Consider the following 18,310-nt stretch of genomic DNA (forward strand, 5'->3'; position numbering starts at 1 on the left):
ATGAATGACACTCCACTGAACCATCACTTAACAAGATAGTGACATCTGCAACTTTGGTCTGGATTTTTGGTCTAATACCATCCTTGCTTCTATCAAACGTTGCTCAGGGACAGTTTTAAAGGCAACTCCCTGTGGTTCACAAATCTGTGGGCAATCACGAACTCCTAAAAACAGGTTGAATCAGTCTCACAACTTGGCAAGGTAGCCAATCTCTCCTGTTGCTTCCCTTGTGTCATAAGACATTCAATTAAATTTGGATTCACACCCTGGGAGATAGGTATGTTACTACAAACGAAAAGGAAATACCTTCTGCACACTTCCTGAAGATGTGCAAACAATCTTGTGGATCAGAACACAAGCGTTAGGAACATGCATTGAGAGATTTAATTAAAGATATCTGCAAGCAAGAAAGATAAGCTATTTTTTAACGTTGGGAGATATGGAAACTGCATAAATCAGAGATAGCATTAGCATATCTAAAAATGGGCTTTGCAAAAATCAAACCTACAGATTATACAAATGGATATTTTACATGATTGATGGAAAACTGATAATCAGATTTTGACTAATGGATAAAGAAGCCTGTTTGGTCTAGTGGTTAAGGCACCGGGCTACAAAGCAGGAGACCATAGTTCTAGTCCTGTTTTAGCCATGACAGCCAGTGGGTAAACTTGGACCAGTCATTCTGTCAGCCCAACCCACCTCACAAGGTTGTTTGTTGTAGGAAAAATAGGAGGAGGAAGATGTGCTGGATATGTTCACTGCCTTGAGTTCATTTGTAAAAATAATAAAGGCAGTATACAAATAAATATACGTAAGTTAAAAAGGCAAATTGGTAGCAACAAATCTGGTAATTCACAAGGCATCGTACATCTTGTAGACCCAAACATCCAGCTAAATTACTAAAGAAATTTGACAAAAGCCAAGATGCCTTGCAATCGGCTCAAAAACAAAAAAACAAAAAAACACCCACCAGGTGGGTGTGAGGGAGTTTAGCACCTGTGGCTTAAGATTTTGATAAATCCAACTGATTTATCGGATAAGCCAAGATTTAGTATAATATATAGATCCATTGCATATTCCCATCCAAACTGCTTTGAATGACAAAAAAGAAATTTTATCTTAAGGATCTTTGATGGGCATCTATCTTGCCAACTATTAGCAGCTACGTAATCTCACTAAGTTAAGCAGTTTCCTCTGCATATTTTGCTATTTTTGTAGATTTTAAAAAATGCATTGTCATTTATATTTTAAATCTACTTTGAACATTCTTCAAAGGATGCTTACATTCAAAGGATGTAAAGCATGTACCATAGCAGACCTCTGTAGCTATTCTTTGCGCCTAAGTTTATTTAAATTTTTCAGAGGATAGGTTTTACAAATATTAAAGTTTTGGAACTAAGCACTGAATCAGTGAAGACAAGATCTATTTATCTCAAACCCAGGTCAGTTACACACATTGACACTCAATGGATATTTCCCCCAAAGTACACCTGCACACAAAAGAAACAACTCTTTTTCTTATAAAAGTTTATTTAAACCCAGACTGGGCTTTGTAGATACTGGGGCCCAAAAGGGCGAGGCACTGTCTTATGCGGTTGCATAAATGTACATGAGAGACAGTAGTAACAAAACACACAAGTCCACAAGTATAAAGTAACAACCTGAACTGGCGTATAAATATTCTTTAATAATAATTGCTAGCGGCAGGCGGCTTTGAAACTGTTGCTGGCAATATCCCAGAAGGGATCTCCAGTTTTGCAACCCTTCTCTTTCTTGCATTATCACTCTGATCCAGCTCCCATTTAGTTATTAAGAGGCACAATATTTGTGTTAAAGAAACAGAAATTTAAGACTGCTCAGCTTTGTGCAGATACAGGGAACCACAAGTTCATATTTTAGCATGGCCAGGAAAAGATCAAGGAGAGACTTTTGTTCTCTCTCTCTCCATGATCTACAGAAGCAGAGTCTCACTATTTTAAGATCACTATGAACCTCGGAGACACTCAGCAATTAAACCTGTTTTCCAGATATCTTTTAAGATTCAGATAAAAAAAATTGAGTCTTGTTTACCTTCCCGGATGAGAGCTAGAGCAAAAATATTCATGTTTTTAGTCAGTTTGGATTTTCAACGTGAGGATATCATGCAGGCTCATCATTTCACCTGCTTCATGCAGGATAAGCAAGTTCGTGGTAAGCACTCCTTTTGACTGACGACCAAGGCTGGCCAAAGTTTGTTGAGTCCTGTTTAGATGACCATGACTAATAAATCTGCGTGAAAATCAACTTGAATCTTCATCTCAAATATCTATTGTCAGTCTTAACTGCTTGGGGATTCAGTGTCCTCCCCTCCTCACTAAGTGGAAAGACCAGAATTCAGAACAAGTAGTGAAAAAGATTTGGCTAAGAGAAGGCTCTGACCTCCATATAAAGATGGGGAATAACTAAGAATCTCATGTAACCCAAAGTTTTCTAGGAAAAAAAGGCTCTTGCTGCTACTTTTTCAAAACACAAGTTCTTACTCAAATATTAAAGAGTACTTTGGCCTAATTTATTAATATGATTAAGGGTAAACACAAAAGTCCCCCTTTGACCCCTCAGTTTCTAAGGCAAACGAAAAAGGAAGGGGATGGGTGGGAAAACAGAGGTCCAGAAAAATCAAGATGCAAAGATATTTGCCAAAGCTAACAAAACATCCATGGCACCAGACTTTCCCTATATTAACCAAAATCTCAGTAGCATTTGCAAGTTACCACATGGGATGCCTAAAACTGAAGAGATGGAATGAGGAACAACCTGGGCCATTCACATTCATATCCAAAGTCTCTGAGAGTAAAGATCTATGAGAAGAGGCAAGAATCCTATCAGGAACTTCAAACAAGAAACTCAGGATTCTTAAAACTATTAGAACTGCATGATTCTACCGGCATCTTTGGAAAAGGGTTTTTTTTTTTGAATGAAAGCTTGGCTTGAATGTGAACAAAATCTGAGGTTCTTGTAAGAAGAGAAGAGGATCGGAGCCAGGTTTTTCTCAGAGGTTCAATTAACACCCACCTACCCCCGACCTTATGGATGAACTTTTGTACATTTTTAATGAGATTAGGTCTTTACTTTTTATTTCCTTCCCCATATAAATTAGGGCAATAGTGGAGAAAGTCAAGCTCTAGAACTTGGCTTCAGACTTGGAATGGCTGAATAGGAATGGATACATGGGGTAAAGTGGGGAGAGGTTATCAAGTCAGTTTTGGGCTGTACCGGAGGGGGAAAAAAATTTTTTTACACTCAAAATGGTAGCAGGTAAACGCTTAGCATCAGCATAAAAATGAGGCTCCCCCAATGGAATATCATGCTAAATAAATAAGTTGCGACCTGTAGAGACATATGCATATATCCACGTTACATAAAAATAAAAGTCGATCCTGCTGCCCCAAGGAGGTGGGGGGTCCTGAGTCGTACAAATCATATAAGAAAAAGCCTTGAAACTGCTTGCCTGGTGCCAGTCTCTGCCCCTTGCCAGTGGACAGGGCCAGGCAGAGTCCTTGTGTAAACAAAACATTACCCCTTGGTCTCTGTTGTCTTGTCTAAGGGCCATGTGGCAGCCCTATTGTCTAGTCAGTTGGGCAGGATTACTGCCACACCATTGGGATTTCAGAAATTGCTCCCCCCCCCCCCCGGCAATTTCCCGCTCAGCTAATCAGCAGGAATAAGAAACAGTGATTAGATTAGTCCTTTGGTGCAGGAGAAGCCACGGTGCCTTTGCTCCTTGTATGACTGGCTGCCCTTATTCTGTCCGGAGGCTAGTACCACCTTTGTGGGTGGTGGGTTGCTGCACTTTGCGCCCGCTTGGCTCTAAGAAGGTGAGCATCCAGGGATGAGCCAGGATCTGCTCCAAGGAAGGTCGCTTCTCTGGTGTTAACGAGAGGCACCATTCAATCAAGTGGCGGCAATCTATCAAAGAAGGAAATAATTACTGCAATTGCATCACCCTACATGGACAAACCACTCGACAAGGCCTACATCATTAGAACACCAGTGATTCTGCCATTTTGCCAAAGCGTACTTACTTTCACACAGCCAAAATCTATGGATTGATTGCATTGTTTAACCAAACTTGAAGGAGTCATTCAGACAGGTAATCATAAATTCATGCAGTAAACTGGTCCATCCAATGACAACTGCTTGTCAAGCATCCTTAACATTTCCAGTCAAAGCCACTGTGAAGTTGTAAGCATTCATTGGCTGCCATGTTTATGGGTCCCAAACAGAGGGCTAGCCTTAACCCACATCACTCTATGTGGCTTGGTTCTAATGGGTCTTCAGGATTGCTTATGGGAGTATCTCAGTACTCCCATGTTACACCACTCCTGCACAAGCTGCATTGGCTTCCGGTTGCCCTCCAGGTGCGATTCAAGGTGCTGGTTATAACCTTTAAAGCCCTACATGGCTTAGGCCCGGGGTACTTGTGAGACCACTTGCTGCCATTGTCAACCTCCCATCGCCTGGTTCGCTCCCACAGAGTCAGCCTCCTCAAAGTGCCGTTGGCCAGGCAATGCCAGCTGGCGACCCCCAGGGGGAGAGCCTTCTCTGTGGGCGTGCCGACCCTCTGGAATGAATTGCCCCCGGAGCTGTGGACAACCTTCGGTCCTTCCGCCGTGACCTGAAGACATGGTTGTTCCAACAAGCGGCCCTGGACTGACTACGGTTTTAATTAGCTTTTTACCGGTTTTAAAATTGTCATATAATTATTGTATTTATTGTTTAATTCTTTTTAAAATTTTCTATTTTATGTTTTAAATTTTTATTGTTGTGCGCCGCCCTGAGTCCTTAGGGAGAAGGGTGGCATATAAATTTAATAAAATAAATTAAATAAATTGCCTCTTGCCCAAGTTGTACTGGTCCAACATGTTCTTCTGAAAAAGGTGTTCTAAAGGTCATCACAATATGGGGTGAAGGAGCTGAAGGTGGGAAACAGAGACAGCCCTCCTTGGGGCCAACTCCCACATTATTAGTTTAGCCAAGGTTTCTGAGGGGTACAGGAGAACCTGCTCAACAAAACAGTAAGACCATAATGTTTCAAAGAACACTTATGTGCTGATGAGGGTTACAACCACTTTTAATTTTGTTAGTTCGTATTTTTATTGTGCTTTATTGGTACAATAATTTACTTTAGCTCAACTCTGCCTGATTATAGGGTATTGGTGTTGTTATTTCAGCCACCTAAACTATTTGACTGGGGATGGGAGATTTTTGCACAAAGAAGTCAGATCTTGCTTTCCAATGGCACACACAAAGAACTCTATAGGGAAATGGCCAATTAAATCCTACTAGAAAGCCACTTTGATGTAGTGGTTAAGGCAGTAAGGCTAGAAACTAGGAGTCCTGCCTATGGCAGGACTAGAACTCATATCCTAGTCTTGCCTTAGGCACAAAGCCAGCTGTGTGACTTTGGTCCAGTCTCTCTCTCTCTCTCTCTCTCTCAGCCCTAGGAAGGAGGAGACAAGGGCAAACCACTTCTGAAATCTTGCCAAGAAAACTGCAGGACTAATTCAGGCAATCGCCAGGAGTTACTAATAGGAAGGAAGGAAGAGGGAGAAAGAAAGTAGGAGAGGAAAGAAAGAAAGAGATGGAGACAGAGAGAGGAAGAAAAAGACTAGACAAGGCAAAGAATATTGGCCAGAACTGTCAGCAGAAAAAAAACAAAACCCAGAAAGCCAGATAACTTGTCAGTGTCTAGAACAGACATGTCAAACACAAGGCCCAGAGGCCGGATCCAGCCCGCAAAGAGGTTTCATGTGGCCCGCGTAGCCATCCTGGAAACAGTGAGGGAACGGCCCCCACTGCCTTGGCCCTGGCCCAGAGACCCTCCTTCCGCCAGAGACCCTCAGATCTGTCCCACTCCTACCCAGGCCCCCATAGGCACCCTTGATGCCAACGATGTAGAGCTGGCCACGCCCACCCAGTAGACCATACGCACTCTAGCCACGCCCACCCAGTAGGCCACGCCCACCCAGGCCACACCCACCCAGCCCCCTGAGGGCAACCGCAATGCTGATGCGGCCCTCAATGAAATTGAGTTTGACACCCCTGCTCTAGAAGTTCCCAGACCACCCTCCATTTGGGCCCTGTGACATGAGCCTAAAAGACCCTCAGAATCTGACAAGACATATTCTTTGGCCTAAGCTCAGAGCAGTGCTCACCTGAGGATATTCTACAGTGATACTGGAGTTTCCCAAGCAGGATCTCCTCATCACGTTCAAAAGGGATGTCCCCACATACCATATCATATAGCAGCACACCCAGGGACCACACTGTGGCAGGAACACCATGATAGTGGTGGTATTTTATCCACTCAGGGGGGCTGTATACCCGTGTGCCTGTAGCAAGAGAAAGGAACAGCTGACAACGTTGCCCCAAGAGACTTCCTCAGAATTAAATGCTTGTAAACTGCATCTTTATTCTTGTAAGACAGAGTAGACAGGGCATCCTGTTCAGATAAAACAGTTCTACAGTTTTAAAAAAAAAGACGACCATGCTGTTTTCCTCTATATAAAATGATTCTATGTGCAACCGTAGATGATATTAAAAATATTAAGATTTTTTTTCTGTGTAAAAATACTTTGTAAAATAATTATTTTGGAGAAAACAATCATGCAAACCTTTATGAATACTTTACAGTAACATACACCGGACATAGATTTCCTCTCTCATTTGCAACCAACTCTATGAGTTTAATACTATATGGGAGCAGACACTGCTGAGGATCTGGAATATCTAGAATTAATTTATAAATGTATCAGTTGTACGCTTAGCACACAGAATTTCTGCTTCCCAGAAATGTGAAAACTGAAAGGGTGCAAGGAATCAAGAGTAACTCGGACATATTTGAGAGATGAAAGTATTCTGAAAAATGCCTAAGCATATGAGTTTCTTTAAGAAACAATGGCCACTCTTAATCTAAAACAAACAGCCAAGCTTAAGAAAAAAGATCAAATTGCTTTTACCTCTAACATACTTTTCAAAAGAATTCAAAATATGAGAGCCCTGGGAACTAGGTATTTAGCACAAAACAACATTCTTGAAGTCTTCAGACATACGATGAGACACATGGAGTTTTTAGGAATGCTAATTGAACTCAATCCATTGTAAAGTTCTGTGTGTATCCTGACCCATACCTAGAATGTAAGTCTCTACATACAAAATTTGTATATATAAAAATCTCTTCCTTATAAATGTCCAATGGATGTTTATAGATGGGGCATAGTTCTGTTGATGAAAAGATAACAATTAAGGCCTTAGAACTCTTCTGTGCATTCATGTAAATTATCAATATAACTACTCATTCCACACACACAGAACACATTTTGCTTTTAATTTATTGGTTGAGCACTTCAGCAGGTGGAAGCAATTGTGAGGCTGAGCAGATAAAGAAGGCCACTAGGGGATAACCAAGGCTCCAAGCTAAACTGAAAATTTAAAAAAAAATCCAGAAGAAAATAACATTAGTCTACTTATCGCTGAGAATGTCTATAGTCAGTGTCTGCAGAAATTAAGCATGATTCAAAAGAGGATTTGGTTAATTAGCCCAGAACTGAGCTAGGAAAAAACCCAAAGGCCTCTTGTGTCTCTCTACCGACTCTCTGAAATTCTTGTAATCAGAAACCTTTCTGTGTCACCTTTCAAGACCAGCTTTTCTGAACCTGATATCGGACTTCAACATCAATAATCTCCAGCCAAATGGTTACTTCAAGTTGAGGGGCACTGGGTTTAGGAGAGCTATTTTAAGGGACAGTACTGTGATAATCCATTGTTTGCTGTTATATTGGATTCCATCTCTTCTCATCTTCCATAAAAAGTTCTCTTGTACAGACCCTTGGTCCATCTACCTGTATGTAACTCCACAGTGGCTGGAAGAAACTCAGTGCAGTTTCGGACAAAGGCTTTGTCTTTCTTACATGCAAATGTCCCCTTACTTCTCCCTGCCAACTACACAGCCTCTATACTCACCATCAAAATCTGTGTATAGAGTATCTCGCAGCAATGCACCTGAGCCAAAGTCTATGAGCTTTAAGTCACCGTGCAGAAGGTCTACCAAGATGTTTTCGTCTTTTATGTCTCGATGCAACACACCGCACAGATGGCAATGGTGCACTGCCTCCACCACTTGCTGGAAATAACCAGCAGCCACATTTTCTGGGAGTGGCCCCTGGTCTGTGATAACGTCAAACAGGTCCTGAGAAACAAGGGGTCGCTCCATAACAATGAAGTACGAGTCAGGCTGCTCAAACCAATCCAGGAGACGGACAACACCTCGGCAACCGGGGGACGATACTTTCTTCAGCAGATGGACTTCCAGAGGGATGAGGGTGCCATTCTGGAGAAGAACAGAAATCAAACAGATAGGCCATTTGCCACAGCTCTCCAAACAGCAAAGGTTTGGAGTTTTAACTGCAAAAATGCTCAACGTGCAAGGAATGCTCACCATATGGTGGAACTGCAAGATTCGATCCTTGGCAACATGTTTAACAGCCACCTGAAAGAAGGAAAATGAGCAAACTTTTAAAATGCAATCTTTACAGGTTTCGAACAAAGATTGCTATGGCCCACAATGGTATCTTAACCCAGTTCCTGAAAATCACAGCATCCTTTACACAAGCCCTCCTTATGCCTCCAAAGCTGGAGGAAGATTGCATTTTCTCAGTATAAACTACAGTTTTTCTCAAGTTTTTACTTTCAGAAACAAATACTGTTGTTGTTAGTTGCGAAGTCGTGTCCGACCCATTGCGACCCTATGGACAATGTTCCTCCAGGCCTTCCTGTCCTCTACCATCTTCTGGAGTCCATTTAAGCTCACACCTACTGCTTCAGTGACTCCATCCAGCCACCTCATTCTCTGTCGTCCCATTCTTCTATTGCCCTCAATCTTTCCCAGCATTAGGCTCTTCTCCAGTGAGTCCTTCCTTCTCATTAGATGGCCAAAGTATTTGAGTTTGAGCTTCAGGATCTGGCCTTCTAAAGAGCAGTCAGGGTTGATCTCCTCTAGGACTGACCGGTTTGATCGCCTTGCAGTCCAAGGGACTCGCAGGAGTCTTCTCCAGCACCATAGTTCAAAGGCTTCAATTCTTTGGCGCTCAGCCTTTCTTATGGTCCAGCTTTCACTGCCATACATTGCAACTGGGAAGACCATAGCCTTGACTATACGCACTTTTGTTGACAGGGTGATGTCTCTGCTCTACAGGTAGACCTTGTTTCAAAATTAGAATAGTGATGAAAAATAACTGCAACCAGTCCTCATCTTTACAGGTCTGTAAAGCAAAGGAAATCTGAAGATCATATGCACATTTGTAGTTTCATTTAGCAACCACTTAACGGCCAAATTACCAGGCCTAGTGGAGGTCACTAAACAAGGTCTACCTTTGTAATAAGCTAAACTGAAAGAATCTCTTTGGCACAGGGCAAAATCTCTCTTATTCAGAATTATGGATTCTCTCCCAAATATTTTAACAGCATGGAACCAGGTGCCATAGCTGCAGAACAGAGCGATGCTGTCGGTGACATTATTTTTTGTGGTCTATAAGACAGGATGCTGTTTTCAATACTCTGTAAAGATTGTCTATGATCTAAAGTTCACTATCAGTAAAGAAATTGCAAACAGTATGTTTTAGTATTCAATAAATAAAAAATTAATAATTTAACAATTGGAATATCTTTTGCAGGGAGATCTATTGTTAACACACACCTCCCCCAGCATCAATGCCACTAGTTTTTTTTAGTAGTTGAGGGGAAAAAATGAAGGAAACTCTAGCTGTCTTTTGATGTCCAGTTACAAACGTGGCAAAAATGCCTAGGCCTGCATGCACTTTTTTTTTGATACTGCACTTGTATGATGCATTGTATAATGATATATATGTAGCATCCTTGTACAGTTCATCATTATATGTATTGAACACCTATGGAAAAAGAAATCTACTGCTATACCAATTGTGATTGGAGCCCTCGGAGCACTACCTAAAGGGTTCTCTCAGTATTTGGAAATTTTGAATTTATCAGAACACACTAATTTCACAACCTCCCCACCTCTGCATAGAACTGCCTATATCCTCAGATGCTACCTTAATACTGATAACTAATAGCTATAACTAAAAGGCGAGAATAGCTCAGTCATCCTGTTAATCTTCATGCCTATGACAGAACTAGAATTCAGAGTCTCCCAGTTTTTAACCTGGTGCCTTAACCACTAGACCAAATATTTGGTTAGTGAATTAATCCATTTTGGTACATAATGTACCAAATTGGGAACTTCTGCACATACCATATTAAGCACAACAGAATAACCCACAGCTATCATGTTTTTTGAAGCCAACTAGCATAGTCTAGAACTATATCATACAGTTATGTTACATGAATTTATTAATATTAAGCCCCGATTTATTTAAAGCATGATTCAAAGGACAAAATATGATTCTGAATGAATACGGAGATATGGGCAGCACCATTAGGGAAACACCTTAAACCAAATGTGTATTACCCAGGATCAAGGGCAGCTTGCAAGTCTAAGACAGACATACCAGGTGTTCTCCACAGGAGCAACAGGCATGCCCACCCCCTCCAAATTTCACTTTGTCCTTCCAATCCAGATTTTTGCACACCTCAAATCAGTTAACTAGGTAAACAATTATCCATGTATTTTCTGCATTTCCAAAAGCCATCTTCTCAAGTCCCCTTCCATCACAGGTACAAACATCTTTTTGGGTCAAAATAACACCATTGCAAACATTTCAGGAAATTGGGTTAATAGTCCAAAGATGCTTATGCCACAGTATATCAGTCTAGAAGCCCTTAAACTCAGATAAATGGCTTAAATCACCAGCAGGAGTCAATTGCTAATACACGCACGAGAGTGGTTGTTTTTTAATCGTGCATTTTAAAAAAACAAAACACCGCCAGTAACAAGGGATTTCAAATATCTATGGTGTGGTGGTTTGTGGACCCGCTCCGAAATTTACTGTAAATTTACCGTCAATCCTTCCGAGCAGAGGATGGATAAATCCCGGGACGCCCTGGCTTCCCGAGGCTTTTTACTCCACATACTACTAGCCAGGATAGCTAGAACCGATGATGGTTTGGGCTCAGAGAACCAAGAGGGCAGCTCGTCCTCCCCACCGCCCCTTTCCCCGCGTGAGGGGGGTTCCCATTCGCTTACAGACGCGGGTCCCACTCGGCACGCGGTTTCTCCAGCCTGGTGCCCAAATAGCCGCAGGCTCACACGTGCACTCACCGGGAGGGAGTCGCTGAGCCGCGTCCCCGCGTAGACCGTGCCGAACCCGCCGCTCCCGATCAACGCTCCCAGGCGGTAGCGCGTCTCCAAGGCCACCTTCCCTGCAGGGAGAAAGGGAAGAAAAAGCCGGGTGAGTTGTGCCGGGAAAGCCGTCCTCGCCGCCTCCTCCTCCTCTTCTTTTTCCCCAGCGGGGACGCCCATTCACAAAGACGCCCGGGTGCTACTACCAACACGTGCTGCCGGCGCTGGGCTTACCTAAGCATCCAGGCTCCTCTTGCACGGCGTCCGGGGCCAGCGGCCCTTCAGGAGCCTGGCGGTGGCAGGTGAGCGCCTGAGCTACGAGCATGGCCAGCCAAAGCAGCGGGCGGCCCCCGCCTCAATCAAGCCTTAAAAGCCTCCGCCGCGCCCCGCCCCGCCCTCCTCCGCGGCCGCTGCTCCAGCCACGCGAGTCGGGATGGGGATGGGAAGAGAAATTCCTTCGGTTTTACGAGCTTATCCACTCCACCACCACCTTGGCCAATGGGCAGGCGAGCCGCATGACGGAGGGGAGAGCTGGGCCAATCGGAGAACGAAAGCCTGAAAAGTTTAATGGGCCAGCCGGCCGAGTCTAATCTACCAAGGCAGGGGTCGGCAACCTCGGCTCTTTTATGACTCGTGGACTTCAACTCCCAGAATTCCTGAGCCAGCTATGCTGGCTCAGGAATTCTGGGAGTTGAAGTCCACGAGTCATAAAAGAGCCGAGGTTGCCGACCCCTGTACCAAGGGACCAAACAGTCGGCAAAATTCGCGAGGAGGAGGAGGCAAAATGTCCTACCCGAGGGCGGGTACGCAAAAATACTCCAACCAATCGGAAGGAGCACGGCGCGCGATGCGAGCCAATCGAGGAGAGGCGCGCGAGAATTCTCCCCCAACCCCGCCGCTTGTTTATCCACGTGGGAGCGGCCGGCGGCGGCAGCAGTGCTGAAGTTTTTGCAGAGGGAGAGCGGATTGTTCGCCCAACGCGGAGTCCTTGCGCCAGTCCTGCAGCCGCTTTCCTGTTTTGTGCCTTTCCTCGTCCCTTCCAGTTAAACGTAACAAGCAACTCTTAAAAGCGGCCGACTAGGAAAAGCACGCGCGAGTTGAAGTTTAGGAAAGGGTTCGGTCGTGGTGGATTTGTGGCGTGGATTGAACTCCTGTTCCTCATTCAGACGAACGCACGAAAAAGCGCGCCTACGTCTTTTTGCTTACTTTGCCCGTTCCAAAGAACCAGTTTAGATTTTATAAAACGAGGCCACAAGGCCTCCCTGTTCTCCACACACATTTTTTTTTTGCAAACATAAATGCAGATATTAGTTACGACTAACCTCAGGTTAGGTATATCGCTAAGGTTGTCTAATTGAGACCTTGAGTTTGTAAGCGGCCCATTCTCCATAGCGGGGTTAGAAGAAATCTTTCCTGTTTGGTGCAGCCTTTACTAACAAATAGTTTGGCAGCCTGGTCAAGGTTTGTATCTGACAAACAGGAAAATAGCAAGATCCTTTCATACTGTGTAGATCCAAATGCGAAAGAACAGCTTCTAATTCAACTATCCTGAAGCTGATTAATTTTAAATGTCGGTTTCCTAGGTACAGGTCCTCATTGACTTATGTTGTATAGGGTTAGTATATTTCTACTCTCCCAAGGCCAAAAGTACCACAGTGAAAAACGAGGGGAATGCTTTTTAATCTTTTTAGGAAATACAAACTTTTAAATCTTTTTATATGTGCTTGTCTGTTTTTCACACAGCACTTTCGTGCCTCATCTTTTCCAAGTCTAATGCATTTTACTCCTGAAACAACATGGAGGTCAGTATATGTGACAGAACCAAGTTGAACTTGGACAACTGTAGCACAGTTTGGCTTGGTAATGATGCTTACAGTTTTTGAAAACCTTACATATTTTAAAAATGAATCAGCTGGGGGGAAAAACTGCTAACACGCACAAGCTGTTGATGCAGTGAAGTATGAGACACTGACTTTAAAAGCCTTTGATTAGTGAGCAAATGAAACCTCTCCCTCAACAATCTAATCCAGGTACCGAATGAGTGAACAGACGTCACTATTTTCTACCTCCTTCAGCAGAGTCTGCCAGTTTGGTTTCACTTTCCTGCAATCCAAGCCGACAAAGATAAGGCCAAAACTATCCACTGTGCTGAGAGACATAGATAAATTCCTTAGGAATGCAGGAGTTGCCCTTAAGTCAGGGAGCTCCGGCTATAAATGACGTCTTCAGGAGGTTAGTATGAAGTTTGCTCAACCTAAGAGAAATCGTGGCAGCGATTGTAGGAGTTTGGACAGGATCTTGCACAATGGATTTGGAGGAACATGATGTTTCTCTGCCTTCTGGCCAAAGAGACACTTTTATTTACTGTGTACTTTGTGGGAGATTCTCTGTTGCTGGGAAATGGGGAGGGGGAGAAGATAGAGGGCATAACTGTCATGTGAAATAGTGTTGTGAGGCCAAAGTACTGGCTAGCTCTACATCATCCCAGTGATCAAAAGTAGATCCTAAAAGGTCATTTAAAAAGGATAGTGTGGAGTAGAGGAGGGACAATTTTGTCACAAGGACAAGACGGCAACCTTGACTGCAACTTTGACTGAAAATGCATTGCTACCATTATGTGTTTTTCAGTGACACATAAATTTAGAAGGGCCAATGAAAAAAAGAATGCAAACAAAATAGATTTTTTTTAATCTTGATAGATCTGCAAGAGGGTAAAAATAGAATGAGTTTTGTTTCCAGCAAGTTTTCTATGTCGGTCAAGAGGATAACAGGGTAACAGTTGAAAGGGACCTTGGAAGTCTTCTAGTCCAACCTCCTGCTCAGGAAGGGAACTATACTTTTTCAGACAAATGGTTGTCCAGTCTCTTCTTTAAAATTTCCAGTGTTGGAACATTCACAACTTCTGGGGGCAAGTGACAGACATTTCTCCTTAGTTCTAGGTTGCTTCTCTCCTTGACTAGTTTCCATCCACTGCTTCTTGTCCTGCCTTCAGGTGCTTTGGAGAATTGCTTGGTTCCCTCTTCTTTGTGGTAACCCCTGAGATATTGGAACACTGCTATCACGTCACCCGAGTTCTTCTTTTCGTTAAACTAGACATAGCCAATTCAGCAACCATTCTTTATATGTTTTAGCCTCCAGTCCCCTGATCATCTTTGTTGCTCTTCTCTGCACTCTTTCTAAAGTCTCAACATATTTTTTACATCGTGATGACCAAAACTAGATGCATATTTCAAGTGTGGTCTTACCAAGGCATTATAAAGTGGTATTAATACTTCACGTGAACTTGATTCTAACTTGCAAAGACCCTTGCTTACAGTACTTTACTCACAGACATGAGCATATAAGCTGGAAACATCAAAAGAAGCACAGGTGCTGCCATTTGGCTAGATGGCTTTAGATCAGACACTATATCCCAACTCTACTTCCCCTTCAACAGGAAAATTTTTGCAATGTAATGTATAGAATTTTTATATTATTGAGATGTCTGGTTTTTTAAAAAATATTTATATCCCATCTTATTTTCATAAATAACTCAAAGTGGTGAACACACACAATATTCCTTACTCCTATTATTCTCTCCACAACAACCCTGTGAGGTGAGTTAGGCTGAGAGACTGGCCCAAAGAAGCCAGGAGACTGTGAGTTCTAGTCCCATCTTAGGCAAGAAAGCAGCTGGGTGACTTTGAACCAGTCACTTTCTCTCTCAGCCCAACTTAATGTATTAAGCCAGACTAATGTTGAAAAACACTGGCAGAATCTACATTTTAAACTGCACATTTAAAAAACATGATATAGTGGGCGATGTGAACATAGTCAGAAGAACGGTTGCAGGATTTGGGAATGGGCAAATGGAGAAAAGGAGGACTAGGGGGGACATGATAGCAGTATTCCAGTATTTGAAAGGCTGCCACAAGGAGTATATTTTATATTCCAAAGCACCAGAAGGCAAGACAACAAACAATGGATGGAAACTAATCAAGGAGCAAAGCAACCTGGAACTAAGGAGAAACTTCCTAACAGTGAGGACAATTAACCATTGTAACAGCTTTCTTTCAGACATTGTGGGTGCTTCATCACTGGAAGTTTTTAAGAAGAGACTGGACAAGCCACTTGTCTGAAATAGTATGTCCTGCTTGAGCAAAGGGCTGGACTACAAGGTCTATTCTGATTGACTGGCTGCCCATTTCCACTGGACTCTTGAGTTTTAGTTTAACAAAGTCCTGTGCCTCTTTGTCCTTGACTTAATTATCTTTTTTCCTCTGTGTTGAATAGGGCTTTATCTATAAATAATGCATATTATTTTATGTATTTCAAGCCATTCTAGCCAGATCTATAGAGCCCAAATGCTCATCTAGCATCAAGTCCTATCATAGCAATCATATGGATTGCTTTAAAGGAGAAGAGTTAATTTTTAAGGGCGTCTATTTATAAACAAGTACAAATGGTTGGCAACAGTGGCATCCAAGGAAATGGAAGAGGGCAAAGTTTGCATCTTGGCAGGTAAGGCATCATGACTGAAGCCCTGCCCCACTTGGAAATATATTTGTCCACATCAGACACAAAAGCAAGCAGAAAACAATACCCTAATCAAGAGACTATCAAAGAAAACACTGTACCCCCAACAATACTAGCAGGGCAAGCTACTGTATATAAACAGGAAGCAAACTTCACATTCACTAGCACAAATGATGTAATTTAGTTGAGTAACGAAACACCAAGAAAGCACCAAGTCCTCCACAGTTCAGTCTTGAACTACATAGGTTCTCTTCTATAAATATGATTGTGTTGCACACTTATACAAAAAGGACAAAATTTGAGTATCTCCAAAAACCCACTAATGCAAGAATAGGTGCTTTTTCTAAGTCAAGGATATATTTGGAAATTTGGAAACTTTCACAAAAAAAAAATACCATGGGATCCTTGCCTATTAATGAAATCAGTGGCATGATGGACATGACCACTTATAAAACAATTCAGAGAAGGAGAATCAGTTCCAAGGAGGTTCTCCAATGGGGTATTTATAGAATCCAAAGGTATTGGTGCAAATAAATGAGTTGGTACAGATTTTTATTTGCATTCTGCATCCCAATTTCCTGTTTCATTTTAAACAAAAGATTAAAAACCAAATAGGGGCAAGATCCCAAACACAGAAAGGGTCCAAGGGCACATTTTGTGTAGACTTCTGCTCTGGCCACTCAATTCATTGAGCTGTGAAAACCTGCTACTTACATATATTTTAGCCAATCCAAACCTAATCTGGACTTAAACTAGACTGAATAGCCAGCTAGAGGGATTACAACTCTCATCCTCAGCCAGTCCTGGTGGCTTTAGGATGTGAATTGTAGTCCAATAATAGTTTAGAGAAAGTTTACTATAAACCTCAAAGGAGGTAGCTAAAAAGCTTGTAAAGCTAACAACTGCTGACAGGAGTCAGCACTGAGCTAAAACACCAGTCTCCTTTACATTTGCAGCAAGTAACGTGATGGAAATATTTCAGGACTGGTCTTCAAACTTTGTTAAGAATGGTTTCGGTAGGCCAGTCAAGGAAAAAATTCTATTAAAATTAATCATATTCAGGCATAAAATGCAGCTTGCACTGGAAATCTTTAGCAGGTATATCAGAAGTTGGAGTGAAGGAAAAGATAGAAGAGGGGGCATTTACACAAATCGCAATCAGATTTAAACATTTGGGGGAGTGGAATACCAGATTGTTGACTTTTAAAGAAATGCAATCTACCCAGTCTTCCCCAACTTGATGGTCTCGAATTGTTTTGAGACCACAACTACCAGAAAGCCTAGCCTTGGCTACTAAGTTGAGGAGGGAGGCTATTCAGGGGCCATTATCTATCTATAGCTGCAGCCTCTGATGTCACCAATCTCCCATCTGAAGCACTTGGCTAGGGATCTCTAGAGACACACATCTACCTGGGCTTAAAAGACATTCCGTCTCTCCATGCAACCTTGGGAACTGTAGTTCACTTGGGGTGTCAGCCGTCCCGGACAAACTACAGGTCCCAAGATTCTGCAGGGGAGAAACCCTGACAGCTAAATTAAAGCCAATACAAGGTCGTGGTGCGGGTACGGTAAACCCTCCCTGAACACGCAGAACTTTTGGTGGGAGCCCCAAATCCCACAACCAATGGACAATTTGAAGCTACTCAGACGAAAGCGGTGGTCAAGCGTCCGCCACAAGCAGGATCGAGCCTGCCCTCGCCCCCAGAGCTAGCGATAGTTAGGGTTGAAACAATCCATATGCAGACTTTTTGTGCATACCCCAAACTTACCGGGGTTTGTAAAACCTCCCACCCAAGCAAAGCGACCCCCCCCCAGCCCTCTCAATTTCCCTTTCCCCCTCCCCCCCACCTAGTCTCTCCTCGGACGCTTACCTTGAGTCGGATCGTCTTTGAGGCATCCCGCGTTAAGCATGGCGTGGTGAATCTTGGGAGGGTAAAGAACCTGCACGGAGGACATCGCGGCCTCTTCGACCCGGGGGTGACAAACGAGCAAAGCTCTGGCGAACCAGAAGCAAAGAAACGCAACTCTAGCGACCCCCCCCCTCCCGGAGCGGCGACCGGAATCCCAGCGAAGCCTACGGGATTGGGAAAGCGATTTCGGCCCGCCCCCTGTGCGGGGACGCCACGCCCAGCTGGAGCTCCCGGCCGGGCTCTTCCCTGCTGGGACAGCCCCCCCTCCCCGCCCCAGCTCCTTTCTCGGCTTGCTGCTCTGGTCTCGGTTCGTCCCTTTTCCCAACAATCTCCTCCTGCTGCCTTTTGGTGACCAGCAATGTTAGATATTTTTGTGCCAGCCATTGGCAGTTACCCAAAAAGGTCATCAGATGGAAGCAAAGAGGCTTCTTTGCTTCCACTGATGAGTCAGGGGTCCCAGGCCCCTGCAGCCCCATTGGAGAGAGTGTTTTATGGTTAGGGAGGGGCCGTGACCCCCCCTAAATACCTCTGCTCAGGGGCTGCTCTTTGTTCGCTTCTCATCTTTCTCTCTCTCTTGCATGCATTCTCT

General features: G+C 43.4%; 1 protein-coding gene across 2 annotated transcripts; it reads right to left on the reverse strand.

Moving 5' to 3' along the window:
* Positions 1–3,430: 3,430 nt before the first annotated feature.
* Positions 3,431–17,850, reverse strand: LOC308664471 (serine/threonine-protein kinase pim-1-like). Of its 2 annotated transcripts, XM_081321713.1 has the most exons (6): positions 17,683–17,850; positions 11,276–11,376; positions 8,480–8,530; positions 8,005–8,371; positions 6,198–6,374; positions 3,431–3,948 (listed from the first exon to the last, which is right to left on the reverse strand). In XM_081321713.1, exons 1-6 carry the CDS (start codon positions 17,765–17,767, stop codon positions 3,782–3,784), a joined length of 948 nt encoding a protein of 315 aa, XP_081177839.1. In that variant the 5' UTR covers positions 17,768–17,850; the 3' UTR covers positions 3,431–3,781. The 2 variants fall into 2 exon arrangements, with proteins under 2 accessions (XP_081177839.1, XP_081177840.1); XM_081321714.1 differs by lacking the exon at positions 6,198–6,374.
* Positions 17,851–18,310: the final 460 nt, after the last annotated feature.

The sequence above is a fragment of the Vipera berus genome (assembly GCF_964194415.1).
Source record: "Vipera berus genome assembly, chromosome: 2".
Taxonomy (NCBI): Eukaryota; Metazoa; Chordata; class Lepidosauria; order Squamata; family Viperidae; genus Vipera; species Vipera berus.